Below are 20,772 nucleotides of genomic sequence, written 5' to 3' on the forward strand. Positions count from 1 at the left end.
GACTGGTATATCTAGGCATGATATTGGACACCAATCTCCACAAAGCCTTCCCATCAGATGACAGGATAGCAAGGCTGAGGAGGGTCGCAGATCCTTTCCTCAGACGAGAAGAACTCCCAGCCCAATCGTGGTTACGTCTCCTCGGTCACCTTTCATGGCTGGCCCGTCTAGTTCCAAACGGTCGCCTCAGGATGAGATCCCTGCAATGGCGACTCAAGTCTCGATGGAATCAAGGAAACGATTCCCCGGACGTCATGGTCCCTATGGGTCCTGCGGAACGGACGGACCTTCAGTGGTGGGTGACAGACGAGAACCTACGAAAGGGAGTGGATCTTCTCGTCCTCCCCCCCGGATTTGATGCTGTTTTCGGACGCCTAAAGGGTGGAGGGCCCATGTTCTGAACCACAGGACCTCAGGCCTCTGGTCAGAATCAGAAAAGTGCCTCCACATTAATCTGCTAGAAATTAAGGCCGTATTCCTGGCACTTCAACAGTTCCAACAGTACCTGGCGGGTCACTTCGTGGTGGTGATGAGCGACAACACCACGGTAGTGGCTTACATCAACAAGCAGGGAGGTACCTTTTCAGAGCAGTTATCCCATCGGGCAGTAGAGATACTGAGATGGACCGAAGTCCACTCGATTCCACTATCAGCTCGTTTCATTCCAGGTAAGAGGAACGTGCTCACTGACAGTCTGAGCAGGGCATCCCAGATAGTGAGTACCAAGTGGTCTTTGGATCGTTTAGTAGCCAACAAAGTCCTGACTTTGTGGGTTCCCCAACGGTGGATCTGTTCGCGACAGCTTTGAATTTCAAGCTTCCGCTTTACTGCTCCCCAATCCCGGACCCCAAGGCTCTCTGGCAAGATGCCTTCCAACAACGGTGGGACAACATCGACGTATACGCCTTTCCCCCCGTTCTGTCTGATGAGGAGGGTGCTCTGCATCACGCAGAGTGGTTTCCGGACCTTCTGCAGCTCCTGACGGAACTCCCGAGAGAACTTCCTCCACGACACGAGCTACTCAAACAACCACATGCCAACATCTTTCACAAAGCCGTAGTTTCGCTGCAGCTTCACGCCTGAAGACTATCCAGCATCTCCTCACAGAGAGAGGCTTTTCGCAACAAGTTGCTGAAAGGATGTCTCGACACCTGCGAAAGTCATCCGCAGGGGTCTACCAGGCGAAGTGGAGAGTTTTCTGTGGTTGGTGTCGTGGAACGGGTATCTCTCCACTTGATGGCACTATTCCAGCAATAGCAGAGTTCCTCTTGTATTTGCGGGAAGAAATGCGCCTTTCGGTCTCGGCAGTGAAAGGCTATCGCTCAGCCTTAAGTCTTGCCTTCAGGCTCAAAGGAATGGACATTTCCTCTTCGCTGGAACTTTCTTTATTCATACAAAGTTATGAACTTACCTACCCTCAGTTGGAAGTGAGACCACCTCCATGGAACGTGGTTCGAGTTCTCAGGTCTCTTAAGAGACCTCCCTTCGAACCATTACGCCAGGCTTCTGATCGCCACCTAACTTGGAAGACGGTGTTCCTACTTGCTTTGGCCTCGGCCAAGCGAGTCGGCGAACTTCATGGTCTCTCGCATGACATTGCCCATTCAAGGGGATGGGGGGAGGTAACGTTCAGATTCGTCCCCGAGTTTGTTGCTAAGACTCAAAATCCAGGAGTGCCGGACCCTCGGTTCGACTCTTTCCGGATTTCGAGTCTGCGTTCTGTAACAGATGACCCAGACCTCTCCTACTGTGCCCAGTGAGGAGTCTGGCTCCATCTTAAGAGAACAGCTGCAATTTGTCCTCGGGTGCAGGCATTGTTTGTGAGCACTGGAAGGACGAAGAGTAGGGTCACTAAGAATACTATCTCAGCGTGGATTCGCAGGGTTATCCATCATTCCCTGAATCCCGACCCTCCTCCGTCACGTCGCCCTAGAGCACATGATGTCAGGGGCATTGCTACGTCCCTGGCCTTCAAGAACGACTCAGTGACGCAGGTTTTACAAGCAGGGGTGTGGAAGCGTCAGACGACCTTCACAGCCCACTACCTGCAAGATGTGACCCACAGGAGGCTCGATACATTTTCTATTGGCCCTGTGGTGGCTGCACAACAGCTGGTTTAAACCTCAGGCTCCTTAATGGACAAGTAGCAGAGGGTTGAGGGCAATGTTACCTGGTTTTAGTCTGCATGAATGAAAAGGTATGCCTGGCCCTTATTCTTTTCTTCATTCTCCCCTCTCTTGGGGAAAGCAGCATCCTGGGTTCTCTGCACAGCTGACTCGCTAACTAGCAAGGGGGTAGTAAACCCTCGTTAAAATTCTAATGGCTCGTCATTTCAGCTACGCCGAAAGTAATACCCATATTAAATAGCTAAGGCTTGTATAGTTAGGAAAACTACAAATTATCTACGAATTTGTCATTTTTGCTGTTAGGAAAATACAAAATTTCCAAATTTGTCATTTTAAAATGTCTTTTAAATGTTCTTTTTGTGTTTTACCTGTAGTGTATTAAATTAATTTTATTATTCTCCCTTTAGCGTCACTGCGACGTATGATCAACCTCAACATTACTGCTGGGGCTTCTAATGTTGGCAGTGAAACCACATTCTCTGTTCTCATCTATGACAAACATGGTCAGGACATTATTTCTCCTCTTTTGTCTGTTAAGGATCTTAGAGAAATGGGCGTTACCTTGCACATGTAAGTTGTGGATTCTTTTTTTAATTTATGAAGAACAGTATTTGTCCCTACATATAATACAAACCACCAGCCTTTAATAGGAGTATGATGTCTGTAAAGCTGAAATGGCTCTACCTGGTGACATAGTTGGTCACCAGGTAGAGTAACCTTCACTTTGACTTATGCTCCCGCAGAGTACAAATGTACTTTTTGGAGCCCTCATCTGGCTGTTTTATGCTTTTGCTTTTAGGCTAAATTTTTGGCCTTGCATTTGTGTCCAAGGAATAATATAATTGGATTTACATGTTTTGTCTGATAACTATAATTGTTATAGTTTTTTTTTTGCTACATCCCACTATCCAATAGAATTGTTCATGTTTTGTGTCATGTCTGTTGCTATTTTATCCCTCGTGTCTGTGACCAACAATGCAAGCTTAAGGACGGTTTTCCTTAGACAGATCTCCGCCAAGAGTAAGGGGAAGGACTATGAACTTTTTCTTCCCTTTCATGTCTGCTGATTCTGGAAGGTTCTAAGGACTTATCATCTGGTTGTTGTCTCCTGCTCTACGAGAGTTTCGTTCATTGGCCTACACAAAACATGAGGAGATGAACTCCTTTCTCTTTTCATCTTCGCTGCGACTACTCGTGACGAGTTGAGTAAAGACATCATTGTGAAGTCCAGGAGGTCCAATTGACAGGAGTTATTTTGCTTAACTGTTTTTCTCGCTGTGGGAGAGATTGACCAAGATGAAGGGTACAACCATCCATTTCCCTTCATGTACAAGATCTCTCTCTCTCTTTCAGGAAAGAAAGAAACAGCATTTGCCGATGATATCAGCAAGCACTGCTTCTGCCATCTACTGCTGCAGAGTTTGAGATGACAATTGAATCATCAGATGTGACGCCTGTTGTAGAGTTCCAGAGACAACACTGAAAACATAGAACAAGCGATCAGTCTAACTCTGGAGTTTGTCTGGTTCCTCTGCATGGTTTTGTGGGAGGAGTAGCATTCTACTAAAACCTCCCTGAGGTTCAAAGGCATCGGTCCTTGCCTCAAGTGATCTCTTCTTCGTGCACACAAACTCCCAGATGACCACGAACTGCTCTGACAAGTTTTTCGGAGAGGATTGACTTTGTAGACCAGTCTTCTGGTTTTCAAAAGCAATGAACACTTTCCTATGCGTACGCATGAGGACTGCTCGTCATTCATGATCTTTACAAAATGAAGGGCCATGGGTACGATCATTCTAGAATTTAGGTGAGTACTTGATCGGTGCTATGAGAAGTTTCATTTACATGTGACGAGTTTCCCTCTTGCTATTCCTGTTGTTTTTTTCTTAGTAGGCGTGTTCCGATATTGATCTCTCCCAGCAAGCTTGTTGTCATTCTTAGCAATCATCCTTTCTCATGGGATCGGCTGCGTTCCGAGACCGCTGAAAACCGCCTTCGTAAACCATATGATTGAGAACCCCAATCGAGAAGCATGTGATCACAGGCCACAATCAGGAAGCGTACAATTGGCAGCTGCAATTAGGATTCATTCTATCACCAGTCGTGATTGGGAATCATGCTATTGCCGGCCTTGTATTAGGAATCATGCAAGCAGTAGCTTAGCTTGTCTCAGATGACAGTTACTCCAGGTAACAAGCTCTGTTACCTGTTCCTTCCCAATGCTTTTTGCCTCAAAGAGGAGGAAGATGATATCACTGAAGCACTGAACAACCGCTCTGCCAGCCCATCACGAGACTTCAACCAATTCTGCATGGTTTCATTAAAGGTGCATTTCTGTACTGAAACCCGCTCCCCAGAGGAAGGGTTTTGATGCAAGATAAAATAGTTTATGCTCCTGTTCAGGTAATCAGCTCTAAACCAGACTGAGCGTAAGCGCTGCTTGTCAAGACGTGGGTATCCTCTCTCGACTCATTCTACCTTGGGATGCTTCAGTGATAACTTTACGAAGAATCTCTGCAGGCCGATACTGCTTAAAAAACTCAAAGACCGATTCCCAATCAAGTTTTCATAGAAGTACCATTTAGGTTGAGCTCTAGGGTTTGGAACAGGTAACATCTTTATCTAATCCTAACATTTGTAAAAGCACTGGGATGACACTCGTGCTCACAAAGCTGTTAACAAGGGTCCACCCAATGGAATAAAGAGCTCAGTACAGTACTAAAATAATCTCCTAGAGGAAGGGTAGATCTACTGGTATGCACATGCCTTATTTGCAAAATAAGAGGATATACAACCCTCGCCAATTAGACCCATTGGCACTCGGGACAGGAGCTTATGCACTTGCGGTGCACTGCCCTTACCTGTCCTCCATTATCATGAGAATAGGCACCCGCACTAGCTCGCAGTAGTCTTGTTTTCACAAGGAAAAGCACACACACTAGCTCTCGCTACCCATGCTCGATTCTTACAAGGTACTAACCAGTAGGAATAAAGGGCGCACTCATTCTTTTCCCTTCCTGGGCGTTAGATTTCTCTCTGGCAGTGAGAAGCGATGAGTGCCTCTCAGTAGGGAATAGTTTTACCCAATCAGAAAGAAGAAGTCAACAAAGCACAGTGTGGAGGATTAATTTTATTTTAATTTATTTTTTTTGTTTTGCCAAATCGAGAGAGAGAGAGTGAGAGTGAGTTTTAATTTTGTTACATCGAGATATTTTATTTGCTTTAGCTTTGTCAAATATAGAGAGAGAGAGAGAGTGAGTTTATTTGCTTTAGTTTTGTCAAATCGAGAGAGAGAGAGTGTTTATTTGTTTTAGTTTTGACAAAGAGAGAGAGAGACAGACAGAGAGAGAGAGAGAGAGAGAATTTCATTTGCTTTAGTGTTGCTAATCGCGCGCGCGAGAGAGAGAGAGAGTATGTATGTGTGTGCGTGTGTTTGTGTCCGCGGTGCGCGCCGCCGAACAAGTGGTAATTAGCGGAATGATTGTTTGTAGTGGGAAAGACTGTCGGTATAATTGAGGTTGTTTGTTTACATTTTTAGCTAGGTTAGGGCGGTAATGAATGTCTTGGGCGAAAGCATTTTCTATTTGACTGTAGCAGGAGTCGGTTGTGTTTTTTTGTTCATTGACAGCCGGCTTTGAAGCGATTTTTCTTGTATCGGAGTAAGTACTGTTTTTATTTATTTTTGTTAGGCGCGATCATGAATTAAAGAAAGTTTATTTATCTTTGATTATAGTGCGATAGTTTAGTTAGTTAGGAGTTTTCGTAATCGTTTTTTCTTTTTATTGCAGGCTGTAATTCCTCCTTTAGGCTCCTTTGGATTCCTTTAGACTCCTTGGAGTTTTAGTTTGGCCTGGAAGGTGGTGTTTGCCAGCCGTGTGTATTTACATGAATCTCTTGATGATGACGACCTGGACCGTACAATGAACATAGAATTAGACTGCAGATATTTATATATAGAGAGAATTTTTGAACGTTGATGACCCGGCTATAAAATACGGATTTTTCTCACGACAATTGATGATGACGACGACGACCACCGCATAAGATTGCACGGTCGAATTGGCCGTACGATATTGTTGGCCAGTGCCAGTAGGCTACAACTTGCAAGGACTGTTGCGTGTGAACCAAGAGGTTCTCTTGGGTTTGGCATTACTTTTTTTGTGTTGCAGAATATGATTGGTGTTTCAAAGTAATTTATTTAGTCTCAAGTGTGCTTTTGGTACTGTGCGTGGACTGACGGTGTTGGGTATATTAAAAGGATATTGTTTTTTCCGATTGTTGGCGAGTCCTCGGTACCCTCACGCACCGATATATACAGCAAATTTTGTGTATGGTTATTTTTGTCTATTGAATTTATGATAAATTGTGATTGTTTCTGGTTTATGGCATATGGTGATAAGTGATTTGTTTTAGTGTTACAGTAAGTCAGTTTAATGATTTGTGTTTTGTTTTTGGTTGCGTTTAATATAGTTTTAAGGCTATGTTTTGTTTCTTTGTTCCCTTCGTGCAATAGTCCAGTTTGAAGTAAAGTAAGGGGAAAGTTTGTATTGTGGGATATTTTGAAAGTAAGAGTGATCAAAGGTGTGGGGGTTTGTTTTTGTTTACATCCCGCCACAACAGCACGACCAATTGGATCAAGTCTCATGAGACATCGACCGATTCTTGTGTATGGTTTCGTGGAAGGAATAGTGCTATCCCAAGATTTGACTCTGGAAGGGGTTATGGTACCAGGAATAGGAGTTCACGCTCTCGCTACCTCCGCTAGGTTTCTTACAAGACTGAGCGTGAACGCTACGGGTCAAGATGATGGCAGCTGTCATCATACTTCTTCCTTGCAACATTCCCAAAACGTTTCGGGGATCCAATCACCTCCGTCTATCGATTCAGTAATGGCAGTGATGATAAAGAGATCCTACACATTGAAAGTCAGAGATGGGTCTCCTGGCTTCTACAGTCAACTGTTCCTGGTGGAGAAGTCAACAGGATGCAGGAGACCAGCTTTTCACACCCCTGTTTAATGAGTTTTGTCCATGCCATCATCAGGAAAGGGGACGTCTTACTTTCTATCGATCTGGAGAACGTATATGCTGTTACCTGTCCATCTATCAAGTAGTAAGTATCTCCACTTGTCCTCAAAGGAGTGGTGTATTAGTTCAAAATCCTGTGCTTCTGACTATCTGTAAGTGTTCACTCTGTTGTTTACGCTAGTCTCTTCTTAGGCCCATTGGAAAGGGATTTGTCTTGCGAGGTATCTCGAGGATTAGCTGATCCTAGCTTTTTGGAGAACACAGTTGCTCCAGGATTGAAACAGACGCTTAGCCTTTTACGATGATCAGGGGATTGTCAATTTGAAGAAGTCTTCTTGTAAGCCCAAAAGAAGAACGGAGTACCTAGGAATGTTGATAGACACAAGACGATCATGCAGCAGTGAGGGAGGATCTGAAGATGTTGAAAGATGAAGACCTCACCAGGGTAGTCTTTACTTGTCATCCCTGGAATTGCTGCTGTTTTCAGATGCATCCAAGTAGGGGTGGGACAAACAGCTGACGGACAACCCCTCCTATGGACTGTGGTCTGAAGAAGAAATGTGTCTGAACATCTACAGTACCTGTTTGAAATGTGAACCTCGATATTTACTTTCCAGCAGAGTTAAATTGATAGGCAACAACACCACTGCAGGGAGGGACTGTTTCACAGGATCTATTTAAGATGGCGAGACAAGGGCACACTGGGGCGTTCGACAACACAGTGCAGCTGTCACCAAGATACATTCTAGCAAGAAGAATGTATTAGCATACATCCCCAGCTACTGAGGACAGATAGGAGGGGCGAGGTGATCCTTGCTATCAGTTGTAGCAGAAAGCTTCTTGGCTTTTGGTGTTCTCAAGGATTTTCTAGTTTGCAAAATACCTGCACAAGATGCTTCCAGGGTTTTGTTTTTCAATCCCATACCAGACAGCAGCGATGGAGGACTTGTTCCGAAATCCCAGGAGCAACCTGGATGCTTATGCTTTTCTACCTTTCTGTATGATTCATCAGGTCATCAACAGTGTTGGAGATTCCAAATGTCAGAGAGAATTACCGGTGGCCCATCCTCCTCTGCCAGCCCCACTTATAGAGATTCCCAACTCTGTGGCATCTCTGCTGCTTCACGTGTGGTGGATATCAAGCTTTTTGTAAAGCACAAGAAAGGATATGTCGGGATACCTTTACAGATCCTTTGCAGTAGTCTAACAGGGAAAGTGAGCCATCTTCTGCGATTGTTGTCATATACAAAAATTTTCTCTTATCAGAGCCTCAGCAAATAGGTGCTGATTTTTTATCTTTCTTGGCCAAGAGAAGCAGCTCTCAGTCGCTGCATTAAAGTGCTATCACTCAGCCCTGAGCCAGGCTCTGAAACTGAAGGGTTTGGATATTTTTACATTGTGGGAACTGTGCATGCTCATGATGAGCTTGGAACAATCTTGCCCCTCTGAAGGGCAAGCAAAAGTTCTTACATCTCTCAAGAGAGCCTTTCATGAGCCTCTGAAGAAGGCGTCGGATGTCAAACTAACACAGAAGACTTGTTCTGCTTGTTTAGGCCTCAGCAAATAGAGTCAGTAAGTTAAAGAAGAACTCCGTTCTCTCTTAGAAGCAGACTTCTTAATCGGTAACGAGTCGTCTTTACGTCTGTCAGACTGGGCGTGAGGGCGGCTAAAGGCTTGCACTAAAGTCAAAAGTTGTTCCTGCATGACAGACATAAAGGATTTAGCAACATCAGCTGGGTCTTGCGGCCCCGAAGGGGAGGGCTGACGAATAACACTCGTAGAAGGGGGAGGATCTTCGGCAGTAGGCTTCGCCCTTTTCACAGGCACGGAGTCGAAATCATCCTCTGACGGACAAGGTTCATAACTGCTAGAACCGGGAGAGAAAGAACGAGACCGTTCGTCGCGGTTCCATCTCCTCTTAGTAGGTCTTGAAGCTTCAAACTTCCATTTACGTCTGGACGAATTCGGAGAAGAAAACAACACATCCGACACGTCTTTCCCGTGACGGTCAAGAGCAGCCTGGGAATCGACAACAGGACTGTCTGAGGCGACGGCTGACCGAGGGTACGTACCTCTCACCCCCTTTCGGTCATCGACGTACCCTCTCCCTTGGTCCTGGGAGCTTGGTAGAGGTCTAGGCCTAGGGTAATGACAGGTTCGGTCAGTCGTCACCTCCACTGCACTAACACAAGCACTTTCACTTTCCTTACCTTTAAAGGCCTCCAGTTGTTCTTTAATGGCCTTCAACTCGGCCGCCAGGCTAGCGTACCGAGGGTCATCCGTAGATACGGAACCTGTAGGAGGTGCAGGAGTTACTACCTCAAGGGAAGGATCAACTTCCAAAGAGGAATCAATTATAGGTTCAATAGATAAATCTACACTAAGTTCGTCTTCCTTACCACTAACAGACTTAGACTTAGACCTAGAAGCTCTCCTAACTCTATCGAGCTCTAGCTTACACACATAGCGCTTCATAATTAACCAATCTTTCTCATCCAAAACCTTACATTCCCCGCACCTATTATCAAGGGCACAAACAAAACCCCTACAATTAGAACAAACGGTGTGAGGGTCTACCGCCATTTTCGGTAGTCTCACCTTACATTCCTCATTCGCACAGATACGGTAATGACTCTTTTCATTCATAATGAAAAATGGCAAAAAAGCTAAGGGAAAACAAAAAACACGATCGCCAAAACCCCAAATCAGAGTACTTCACCAAAAAAGCAGACTGGTACACCGAGCAGGGAAAGCGAAGAAAAACTCTTAATGACGGACCGTGTTGCCGATCCGGCCGGCAGAGATGAACTGAAGAACAGAAAACGGGAATGATTCCTCCTACCACCCTTTAACGGGTGTTACCACCCAACCACCACAAGGCGGTTGCCTCGTTTAGAAAAATTCTGCCGAAATAGAGATTATTAGCTATGTATATATAACTGCCAGGTAAGTATTCATAAAACTTTGTTTTATCATAAAAACTCCATTTTGTATGCCATTGGTCATGCTGAGTGTTGGAAGGTCGTCACCTTTTCATTTGTTCCACATTTTGCGGAAAAAACATAGAATCCAGAGATCCAGGATCCGAGGTTCAAGACCTCCATCTTCTCCAATAAAGAAGTAATTAGTGATTGAGATGATCTGATGCTTTGTCCTGTGATGGCGTTGCATTGCTATCTCAAAAGAACTCGGCGCTTCAGACCTGAACAAACTCCAGGTATACTATTTCCTTTTGGCTTCAGGAAATTATCAGGCACTTCTAGGCAAATTTATCTAAAATAATTTCTTTAGAACAATTTGTCTAAAGAATGATTCGTCTCCAAGCAAAATGACTAAAATTATTTGTATCAGCTGCACAGTATAGATATATAAACATGATGCCTCCACAGTTCCTTCGCAGTATGATATTTATAGTACAAAGAAAACTTGTTAGCAGTGGAAAGGAATAGTATTTACTCTTTATTATTTTATCGAGTATAAATAGTTTTTTCCTATAATATGGACCAGAACTAGTTGTTTGGTGCTTTTTTTAATAAGAGTAGTAGTTTACTATTTATTGTACAGTGCTACTTGATGAATATTAATAGAAAAGGACAATACAGTAATAAAAAAGGGTAAATCTTTATTTTTTGTTTATAAATACATTTGAATTATTAATGCATAAATGATATTTACAGAAAGGACTATTTAAATGAATTTTTCATGTTAAAATATGTATATTCAAGCAGATTCAAGGATCCTACTCAAGACATTAAGGATGAACTTACTGAAGACTTTTAAGATGAAGTCCTTTTAAAATGTTGACTGTTGTAATGGTCATTTACTACAATTGTTGAATTGTTGAATTTTTTACTACAAAACAAATAAGGAGCCTTCTTTGTTCAAACTTTTGATCCATGAAATGTTAGTGCTAGTTACCTTTCTTTCTAACTATAAAAGTTTCTTCCATAACAGGAATACAAACCTGCGCTATTTATAGGAGTATAAGTTTCGGCAAAGCTGAAAGGAGCCATTAAGATTTAGCGAATACAAACCTGCGCTATTTATAGGAGTATAAGTTTCGGCAAAGCTGAAAGGAGCCATTAAGATTTAGCGAGTGTTAACTACCCATCCCGCTAGTTAGCAGGGGGTAGGGGGATAGCTAGCTACCCCTCTCACTTACACACCTGTGACTGTGCCCCACTTCGCTTTTGGCTTGGATGGAGAACAGTTGTTGCCACTCTTCCTCCTTGCATTTTTGGTCTGACAATCTTTTTGTCTTTTTCTTACCAGTGTGTGTGTGTGTGTCTATGCCTGTGTACCTGCTCTGGTCCTGAAGGTTGCATCTGAAGTACCTTTATGTCTGCGGAGGACACTGATCTTCACCGCCTTTGCCTGGTCTGCAGGAGGCAATGTTGTAGCGAGTCTGACAAGTGTAACGAGTGCCGGGAGTGGTCTGCCTCACAGTGGGAAAGAAGTTCAAACAGGATTTTTCTCCTTCAAAGATTACTTCGAAGTAAAAGAAACCCAGGGCCTCTTTTTCCGCTTTCCAACCTTCCTCCGAAGCTCTTGTTTGTACGGTCTCCGGGGGACTGTCGAGCAGCAGCTGGTTTGCAGCATTCATTGGCATCAGAGGTAGACCCTTTGGCTCCTGTCGACATCATGGTGTCACAGGAGTCATCTGCCGCCCTGCCAGCTGACGCTCGTGCTACTTCTGCTTCTTCCGCCGTAGCCGAAGACTGCGCTTCTCCCCATGATGACTATCCTTCCGGGGTGGGGGGGGGGGCACAAACTCCTAGGCATGTCTCTCCTGAGAGTTTTTTTCCCTACCAAGGATGTTCACTCATAGAGACTCCCTTTAGGAGGACTGGTGCCGCTGATTAGCTTGCTGATCTACCAGCCGCTAGGAAGCGTCATCGTGGGCGTAGACCCTGCCATGCTCGTCATCCTCTTCCTCTTAGAGGGCGTCCTTCACCATCGGTGAAGAGACGCTTCTTCGGTTCGTTGGCCTTGTTATTGCAGCTTTCCTCTTAGAGGAGCTTTCACCATCGGTGAAGAGACGCCGCTTCGGTTTGTTGGCCTTGTCATTGCAGCTTTCCTCTTAGAGGAGCCTTCTCGTCCTGCTTCACCTGGTTTCCAACCTTTGCCTGCCTGAGAACCTTCACCTGTCTCCAAGGACTCTGCTGCTCGTCACCGAACCTCGGTTTGTGACTCGCCTCTTCAGTTCGTTGGCCTTGTTATTGCAGCTTTCCTCTTAGAGGAGCTTTCACTATCGGTGAAGAGACGCCACTTCGGTTTGTTGGCCTTGTCATTGCAGCTTTCCTCTTAGAGGAGCCTTCTCGTCCTGCTTCACCTGGTTTCCAACCTTTGCCTGCCTGAGAACCTTCACCTGTCTCCAAGGACTCTGCTGCTCGTCACCGAACCTCGGTTTGTGACTCACCGCCGATGGATCGCTCACGATCCTCTTCTAAGGATGTTCACCTTTCCAAGGGTCACATCCTGTCGCCTGATCATCGTTCGACTGCTCGCCGACCTTCGTCTCGCCGATCGCCTACTCGCTGACCTCCTGCTTAATCTCCTGGGTACCGTACCACTTGCCAATTGCCTACTCGTCACGATTCTCCTGACCATCGTTCTCCCCGCAACTGCTGTTAACCAGCACGTCGTGTTCCCACATACCGTTCTCACCGTTCACCGAAGCAACACATCGCATCAAAAGGGTTTTCTCCCGGCCGCATTTCAGCAATGCATCATCCATCCTCTCGTAGGGCACCTACGGATATCCCAGAACTGACCGCTCATCAGAGTTGGCCCAAGCGTCAACGCTCCCTTACACGTCAGTAACTGCTTTTGCACCAACGCTCTCCAACGCCTCAGCCGTCACCCGTGTCAGCGTTCGCCTACGCGTTAGCACTCGCCAACGCTCATCAACTCGCCAGCGTTCTCATGTGCGTCAAAGATCGCCAGCGCATGGATGCTCACCAATGCGCCAGCGTTCACCGACACTTCAGCAACCTCAGTTCTTTCAACAGCCAGAACTCGGAGGGAGAGAGAACATACAACACCAGACTTTGACTAATAAGAAGTCACAGCAGGCCTCCAGGCCACAGGGCGGTGGACACAAGGAGACTGAACAGGAGCGGAAAGGTAGGTGATCTCCTCCTAGAACTTCGATCCTCTCTCCGAGAAGAAGTAGGCTTCCTCTCCACAGATCACTGTCGCCCTATTCCCCTCCCAGCAAACGCATAACAGCACGACTGCCAGGGAAAGAGAAAAGGGACAATCTTAAGGAATTCAAGATCCCGAAGTTGCTGGCCCCTAAGAAGGACTTAACCCGACCCAAGACTTCTGCTTCAGACAAGATTCCGCAGAGGGAACCTTCAGCATACTTCCCTTCAGTAGATTTGTCAGACAGCACCAGCGTCAGCAGACAACCATGGTTCAGAGCCGTAGTCAGGGCAGTGATGCAGGTTTTTGGATCTGCCCTTTCAGCTCATACTTCTGAGGCTCCTGGGAACCTTCCGCAATCTTTTGTTCCCTCAGACACACGGCAAAGGACCACAGCTGTCTCCCCCGTGATGAGGAAGAGAGGAGTGCCGAAAGTCACAGACTCCTCAAAAGTGAAACTGGCTCCAGTTAGAATGTCTAGGGGAAGGGCTAACCTCGCTGGGTCTCCTTCCCCCTAATCTCTTGGGTCATCGTCATCTCAGTCTTCTGTGAGGAGGAGTCTATGCCAGACTCTCCCCTACCATCTCTAGAGGAAGATCTTCCCCTTGACAATAGTGTCACAATGTCAGAGGTTTCCAGGAGGGTAAGATCATCCAGATCTTCTCTCCTCGGAAAGAGTTAAAAGACTAAGACAATTCCCAGACGGCAGTCAATCACCCTAAAACCGGCTACAACCTACCCCAAGACGAGTTCTCGGTAGTGGATAATGGTCTCGCTGCCAGCCCCGGATCGGAAGGAGAGCAGAGAGGGTCAGAGCATGCCTTCTGGCATGTTCTGACTTTGATGAGGGCCCTCAATGGGTTATCAGACCTGGAGATGGCTCCTCGAGGGTAAGGACACGGTCTTAGATCGTGTCTTCAGCATTCAGAAGCCCTCAAAGTCTAATGCAGCTTTGCCATGGTATCAGGTGCTGAAGAGTCCCCGGTGTAAGGTTGCATCACAACTCTCCGAATTTTCTGCTTGTTTTCGATCAGGCTCGTCCGCCAAGCTCCTCCTACCTCCTTATGTCCAACTAAGGAGATACTACGACGGGTTGAACGAGCCCCAACCAGCCCTTCCTCTTCACCATTCGTTGGAGGAACTGACAAAGGTGGCCTCTAGAGAGACTTTCCGGCCGTCGTTGCATTCTCGGCTACAGAGATCATAAATTAAGAAAAGGTTGCAAAGTATGCCATGCAGGCTCCTTCCTCTCGGGTACCCACGCCATCGAGTTCCTGGCCCACCAAGTGGTGAACTTGAGGGCTAATACCATCTTCAAGTGCAAGGCTCGGTATCCGAGAGATTCCATCACCAAGTCCCTAATGTGGAGGTCACAAGGCTCCGGAACTCCTCTGTGGAGGGCTCCTCTTTGTTTGAGCCAGGTGACGTCGAGCAAGCTACGGAGAGGTGGAAGAAGTCCCCACCAGGATTCCCTCCTCCATAGGACCTTGACATTTCAGCCCTACAGACCACCAGCTCCTTTGCAGACCAACCAACCTAAGACCTCGAAAGGAAAATCGGAAGCGAAGAAAAAGGTGTCTAAGAAGCCTTTTCTGACCAAGGGCAGGAAATGCACCAAGTCCTCCCGTGATGGGAGACAGCTTAGAGGTAGGGTGGCGGCTGCGGCTGCAAGCGCTAGGACAGGCAATCTCACTGCTTGTCCACCGGTAAGGGGATGCCCACAAAGCTCTTGGGACAGGTGCAAGTAGCTCGAGGCCGATCCTTGGACAGTCTCCATGATTCGTTCAGGTTATCGCATCCCATTCATTTCCTCTCTCGCTCCGCTGATCAAGGATCCAGTGACGATAGACTCCTTTGCGATGGGATCACTAAAGGGGTTGGCCCTTCAGGTGGAAGTCTAGACCATGTTGGAAAAGCGCGCTCTCCAGGAGGTACTCGACGACTCCCTAGGCATCTTCAGTCGAATCTTTCTTATGAAAAAGGCATCTGGAGGCTGGAGACCAGTCATCAGCCTCTCGGTTCGAAACGAGTTTGTCAAACAGACTTAGTTTAGCATGGAGACGGCAGACACGGTGAGACAAGCGGTAAGACCACAGGACTTCATGTGCATATTGGACCTAAAGGATGCATACTTACAGATCCCAATCCATCTCTCTTTGAGGAAGTATCTAAGATTCAGCCTAGACACCAGGAAATAACTGTTCAGGGTGCTGTGCTTCGGTCTTTCCGCAGCCCCCCAAGTCTTCACTAGAGTGTTCAGCCTAGTATCTTCCTGGGCTCACAGTATCAGCATCCGTCTCCTCCGTTACCTGGACAACTGGTTGATCCTGGCAGACTAGGTGGCAAGCTTTCTTCAGCACCGAGACAAACTTCTGAGGCTTTTCCAAGATCTGGGGAGCTTGAGAAGTCATCCCTGCTTCCCACTCAGAGACTGGTGTACCTAGGAATAATTTTAGACACCAATCTTCACAAAGCCTTCCCATCAGATGACAGGGTAGTGAGCCTGAGGAAGATTGCGAGACCTTTTCTCAGACAAGAAGAACGTCCAGCCTAAAAGTGGCTATGTCTCCTCGGACACCTATCATCTCTGGCCCGTTTAGTTCCCAATGGATGCCTCAGGATTCGATCCCTCCAATGGCAACTAAAGTCCAATTGGAATCAGGCCTTTGATTCTCCGGACATTCTGATCCTCATGGGACCAGAGGAACGGACGAATCTCGAATGGTGGGTGGCAGACGAGAATCTGCAGAGGGTTGTAGGTCTTCTCGTCCTCCTCCCGGACTTGATGCTGTTTTCTGACGCATCAAAAGAAAGGTGGGGGGCCTCGCGTGCTCAGGCCTTTGGTCTGAGTCCGAAAAAGTACCTTCACATAAATCTCTTAAAAGGTGAAGGCTGTCTCTCTGTTCCTTCAACAGTTCCTGCCGGGCCACTCAGTGGTGTAGATGAGCGACAACACCACAGTAGTGGCTTACATCAACCAGCAAGGAGGTACTTTTTTGCAGCCCCTATCCCGTCTGACAGTAGAAATAATGAGATGGGCCGAAGTCCACTCTTTCTCACTATCAGCCCGCTTCATTCCCGGCAAAGTAATGTGCTCGCCAACAACCTGAGCAGAGCAACTCAGATAGTGGGTACCGAATGGTCTTTGGATCATCCAGTAGCCAACAAAGTCCTGACTTTGTGGGGTTCTCCGACGGTGGATCTGTTTGCAACAGCCCTGAACTTCAGGCTCCCGCTGTACTGATCCCCAGTTCCAGACCCCAAGGTGCTCTGGCAAGATACATTCTAACAGCGGTGGGTCATCATCATCGTTTACGCCTTTCCCCCGTTCTGTCTGATGAGGAGGGTACTCAACAAGGCCAGAACATTGGTCAACCTCTCAATGACCCTCATAGCTCCGCTATGTCATCATGCAGAATGGTTTTCCGGACCTTCTGCAGCTCCTGACGGAATCTCCAAGAGAACTTCCTCCACAACACAATCTACTCAGACAACCACATATCAACACCTACCACGAAGCCTGAAGACTATCCTGCATCTCCTCACTCAGAGAGGATTTTCGCAACAAGGATGTCTGGATATCTGCGAAAATCTTCAGCATCAGTCTACCAGGCAAAGTTGAATGTCTTCTGTGGTTGGAGTCCTGGAAGTGGTATCTCTCCACTCAATGCCACTGTTCCAGCAATAGCCGGGTTCCTCGTGTATTTGCGGGAGGAAATGCGCCTCTCAGTTTCGGCAGTGAAAGGCTATCGCTCAGCCCTGAGCCTCGCCTTCAAATTGAAAGGAATGAATATCTCCTCATTGATGGAACTTTCCTTACTCATCCTGAGTTACGAACTTACCTGTCTTCATTCGGAAGTAAGACCTCCCCTGTGGAACTTAGATCGAGTTCTTCGGTACGCCAGGCAACAGATCACCACCTTACTTGGAAGATGGTGTTCCTACTCACCTTGGTTTCGGCCAAACAATTCAGTGAACTTCATGGTCTCTCTTATGACGTTGACCATCCAAGGGGATGGGGGAGAGGTAATGTTCAGCTTCGTCCCTGAGTTTATTGCCATGACTCAGAATCCAGGGGTATCGGATCCTAGATTTGATCTCTTTCGGATAACGAGTCTCCGCTCTGTAACTAATGATGCAGATCATCTGTTACTATGCCTGGTAAGGAGTTTGAGGCTCTACCTCAAGAGAGCAGCGGCAGCTCGTCCTCAAGTGCCTTCACTTTTCGTTAGCACCGGGAGAAACAGGAGGATCACTAAAACCAACATCTCAGCATGGATTCACAGAGTTATCGATCACGCTCTGAATCCAGTTCCTCTTCCAACACGTTGACCCAGAGCTCATGTTGTCAAGGCCATAGCCACATCGCTGGCCTTCAAAAGAAACTACACTGTGATGCAGGTTTTACAAGCATTGGTCTGTAATCGTCAAATGACTTTCACTGCAAGACGTGACCCACCGGAGACTCGATACATTTTCTATCAGTCCTGTGATGGCTGCACGACAGCTGGTTTAGTACCTCAAGCTCCTTATTGGACAAGTAGTATAAGGGTGAGGGCACTTTTGCTCAATTTTAGTCTTTGTGATTGAAAAGGAATGACTGGCTCTTTTCTCTTCTTCGTCCTCCCCTCTCCTGGGGAAAGTAGCATCCTGAATTCTCTGCACAATCTGGCATCAACCACTGCAGGTAAACCATAGCTCCCTTGTATACCTAGCATTGGTTCAATACTGTTAGATACCCATACCCTAGTGAGGTGGTATTGGGAAAAGTCTTGGTTAAGTCGGTTAATTCCTATGAACTCGGATTAGGTTATACCTTGACAGTCACATTGCTAGTAACTTGACACACAGCTTGTGTAGGCCCCAGTCCATGCGTAGCAAGGCTTAGCGACGTGTTAGGGTCTCCTTATTTTTTGTACTAACCTACATAAGAAAAGAAACCCCTGATAAAGCCAAAAGCCAGATTGGCAGGGACATCCACCCTCATAATGGGTGTCAACTCTATAAATAGCGTTGGTTTGTATTCCAATTACGGAACAAGTGACAAATTTGGAAATAATTTATATTTTTCCTAACGATATAAACCTTTAGCTATTTATACAAATTCACCCACCAACCCTGTCCCCCTTGAAGCGCAGTCACAAGTGTGTGCTACCCCCTTACCCTTTAGCAGGATGGGTAGTAAACCTCGCCAAATTTTAATGGCTCCTTCGTTCAGCTGCGCCGAAAGTAATACTCCTATGAATAGCTAAAGGTTTGTATCATTAGGAAAAATACAAATTATTTCCAAATTTGTATTTTTAATACATTTTGAATCAAAATGTACCCATTTTTAGTATAAATTACTAATTTAAGAGGTCTTTTCAGTAAATATACTGTATCTATTTTGCAATTAGGATAGTAATGATTCAAATGCATTTATAAATAATGATTTAGCAATTTTTTAATATCATATTTTTATATTTAAATTCATCAAGTAGTAAACAACTTGTTTTCTTTCAAAAAGTCCAGAACAAATAATTCTGGTCCCTATTATAGAAAACAACTATTCATACTCAGTACCATAGTAAAGAGTACATTACTATTCCTTTCCACTGTTAACAAATTTACTCAGTAAATATCATACATACATACATACACTATACCCAGGCACTTCCCCCAATTTTGGGGGGTAGCCGACATAAAACAAATGAAACAAAAAAAGGAGACTTCTCCTCTCTACGTTCCTCCTAGCCTGACAAGGGACTCAACCGAGTTCAGCTGGTACTGCTAAGGTGCCAGAGCCCACCTTCCCCCATTATCCACCACAGATGAAGCTTCATAACGTTGAATCCCCTACTGCTGCTACCTCCGCGGTCATCCAAGGCACCAGAGGAAGCAGCAGGGCCTACCGGAACTGCGTCACAATCGCTCACCATTCATTCCTATTTCTAGCACGCTCTCTTGCCTCTCTCACATCTATCCTCCTATCACCCAGAGCTTCCTTCACTCCATCCATCCACCCAAACCTTAGCCTTCCTCTTATACTTCTCCCATCAACTCTTGCATTCATCACCTTCTTTAGCAGACAGCCATTTACCATTCTCTCAACATGGCCAAACCACCTCAACACATTCATATCCACTCTAGCTGCTAACTCATTTCTTACACCCGTTCTCACCCTCACTACTTCGTTCCTAACCCTATCTACTCGAGATACACCAGCCATACTCCTTAGACACTTCATCTCAAACGCATTCAATTTCTGTCTCTCCGTCACTTTCATTCCCCACAACTCCGATCCATACATCACAGTTGGTACAATCACTTTCTCATACAGAACTCTCTTTACATTCATGCCCAACCCTCTATTATTTACTACTCCCTTAACTGCCCCCAACACTTTGCATCCTTCATTCACTCTCTGACGTACATCTGCTTCCACTCCACCATTTGCTGCAACAACAGACCCCAAGTACTTAAACTGATCCACCTCCTCAAGTAACTCTCCATTCAACATGACATTCAATTTTGCACCACCTTCCCTTCTTGTACATCTCATAACCTTACTCTTACCCACATTAACTCTCAACTTCCTTCTCTCACACACCCTTCCAAATTCTGTCACTAATCGGCCAAGCTTCTCTTACGCGTCTGCAACCAGTACAGTATCATCCGCAAACAACATGGTCATTCTCGTCTACCAGTTTCAATCCTCGTCCAAGCACTCGAGCATTTACCTCTCTCACCACTCCATCAACATACAAGTTTAACAACCACGGCGACATCACACATTCCTGTTTCAGCCCCACTCACACGGGAAACCAATCGCTCACTTCATTTCCTATCCTAACACATGCTTTACTACCTTTGTAGAAACTTTTCACTGCTTGCAACAACCTTCCACCAACTCCATATAACCTCATCACATTCCACATTGCTTCCCTATCAAGTCTATCATACGCTTTCTCCAGATCCATAAACGCAACATACACCTCCTTACCTTTTGCTAAATATTTCTCGCATATCTGCCTAACTGTAAAAGTCTGATTCATACAACCCCTACCTCTTCTAAAACTACCCTGTACTTCTAAGATTACATCCTCTGTTTTATCCTTAATCCTATTAATCAATATTCTACCATACACTTTTCCAACTACACTCAACTCAACTCAAATATCATACTGAGAAGAAACTGTGGTGGAGGCTTCATGTTTATGTACATTCGGCTGGTGCAAATAAATTTCAGAAATTGTATTTTAGACAGTTTGCTTGCATGTGAATTGTACTGTAGACAAATTGTATTTCAGATAAACTTGCTGGATACATTTACTGTACTCCAGATGATGCACAAGGAGGTGGACCCTTGAGGACAAGGGCTCACAAAGTCAGGAATATTGTTTTTACCTTAGCTTTCAGAAAGAATCTGTATATGGCTCAGGTCATGAAGACTAAGTCTGTAAATGTCAAATGACCTTCACAGCCCATTACCT

General features: G+C 45.8%; 1 protein-coding gene across 1 annotated transcript in view; it reads left to right on the plus strand.

Moving 5' to 3' along the window:
• Nucleotides 1-20,772, plus strand: part of LOC137642622 (sec1 family domain-containing protein 1-like) — a 129,698-nt gene that overhangs the window by 23,890 nt on the left and 85,036 nt on the right. The window contains exon 2 of the mRNA XM_068375332.1: nt 2,534-2,696. Coding sequence (XP_068231433.1) covers nt 2,534-2,696 — 163 coding nt within the window. The remainder of the gene's footprint in view (nt 1-2,533; nt 2,697-20,772) is intronic.

The sequence above is a fragment of the Palaemon carinicauda genome, chromosome 6 (assembly GCF_036898095.1).
Source record: "Palaemon carinicauda isolate YSFRI2023 chromosome 6, ASM3689809v2, whole genome shotgun sequence".
NCBI lineage: Eukaryota > Metazoa > Arthropoda > Malacostraca > Decapoda > Palaemonidae > Palaemon > Palaemon carinicauda.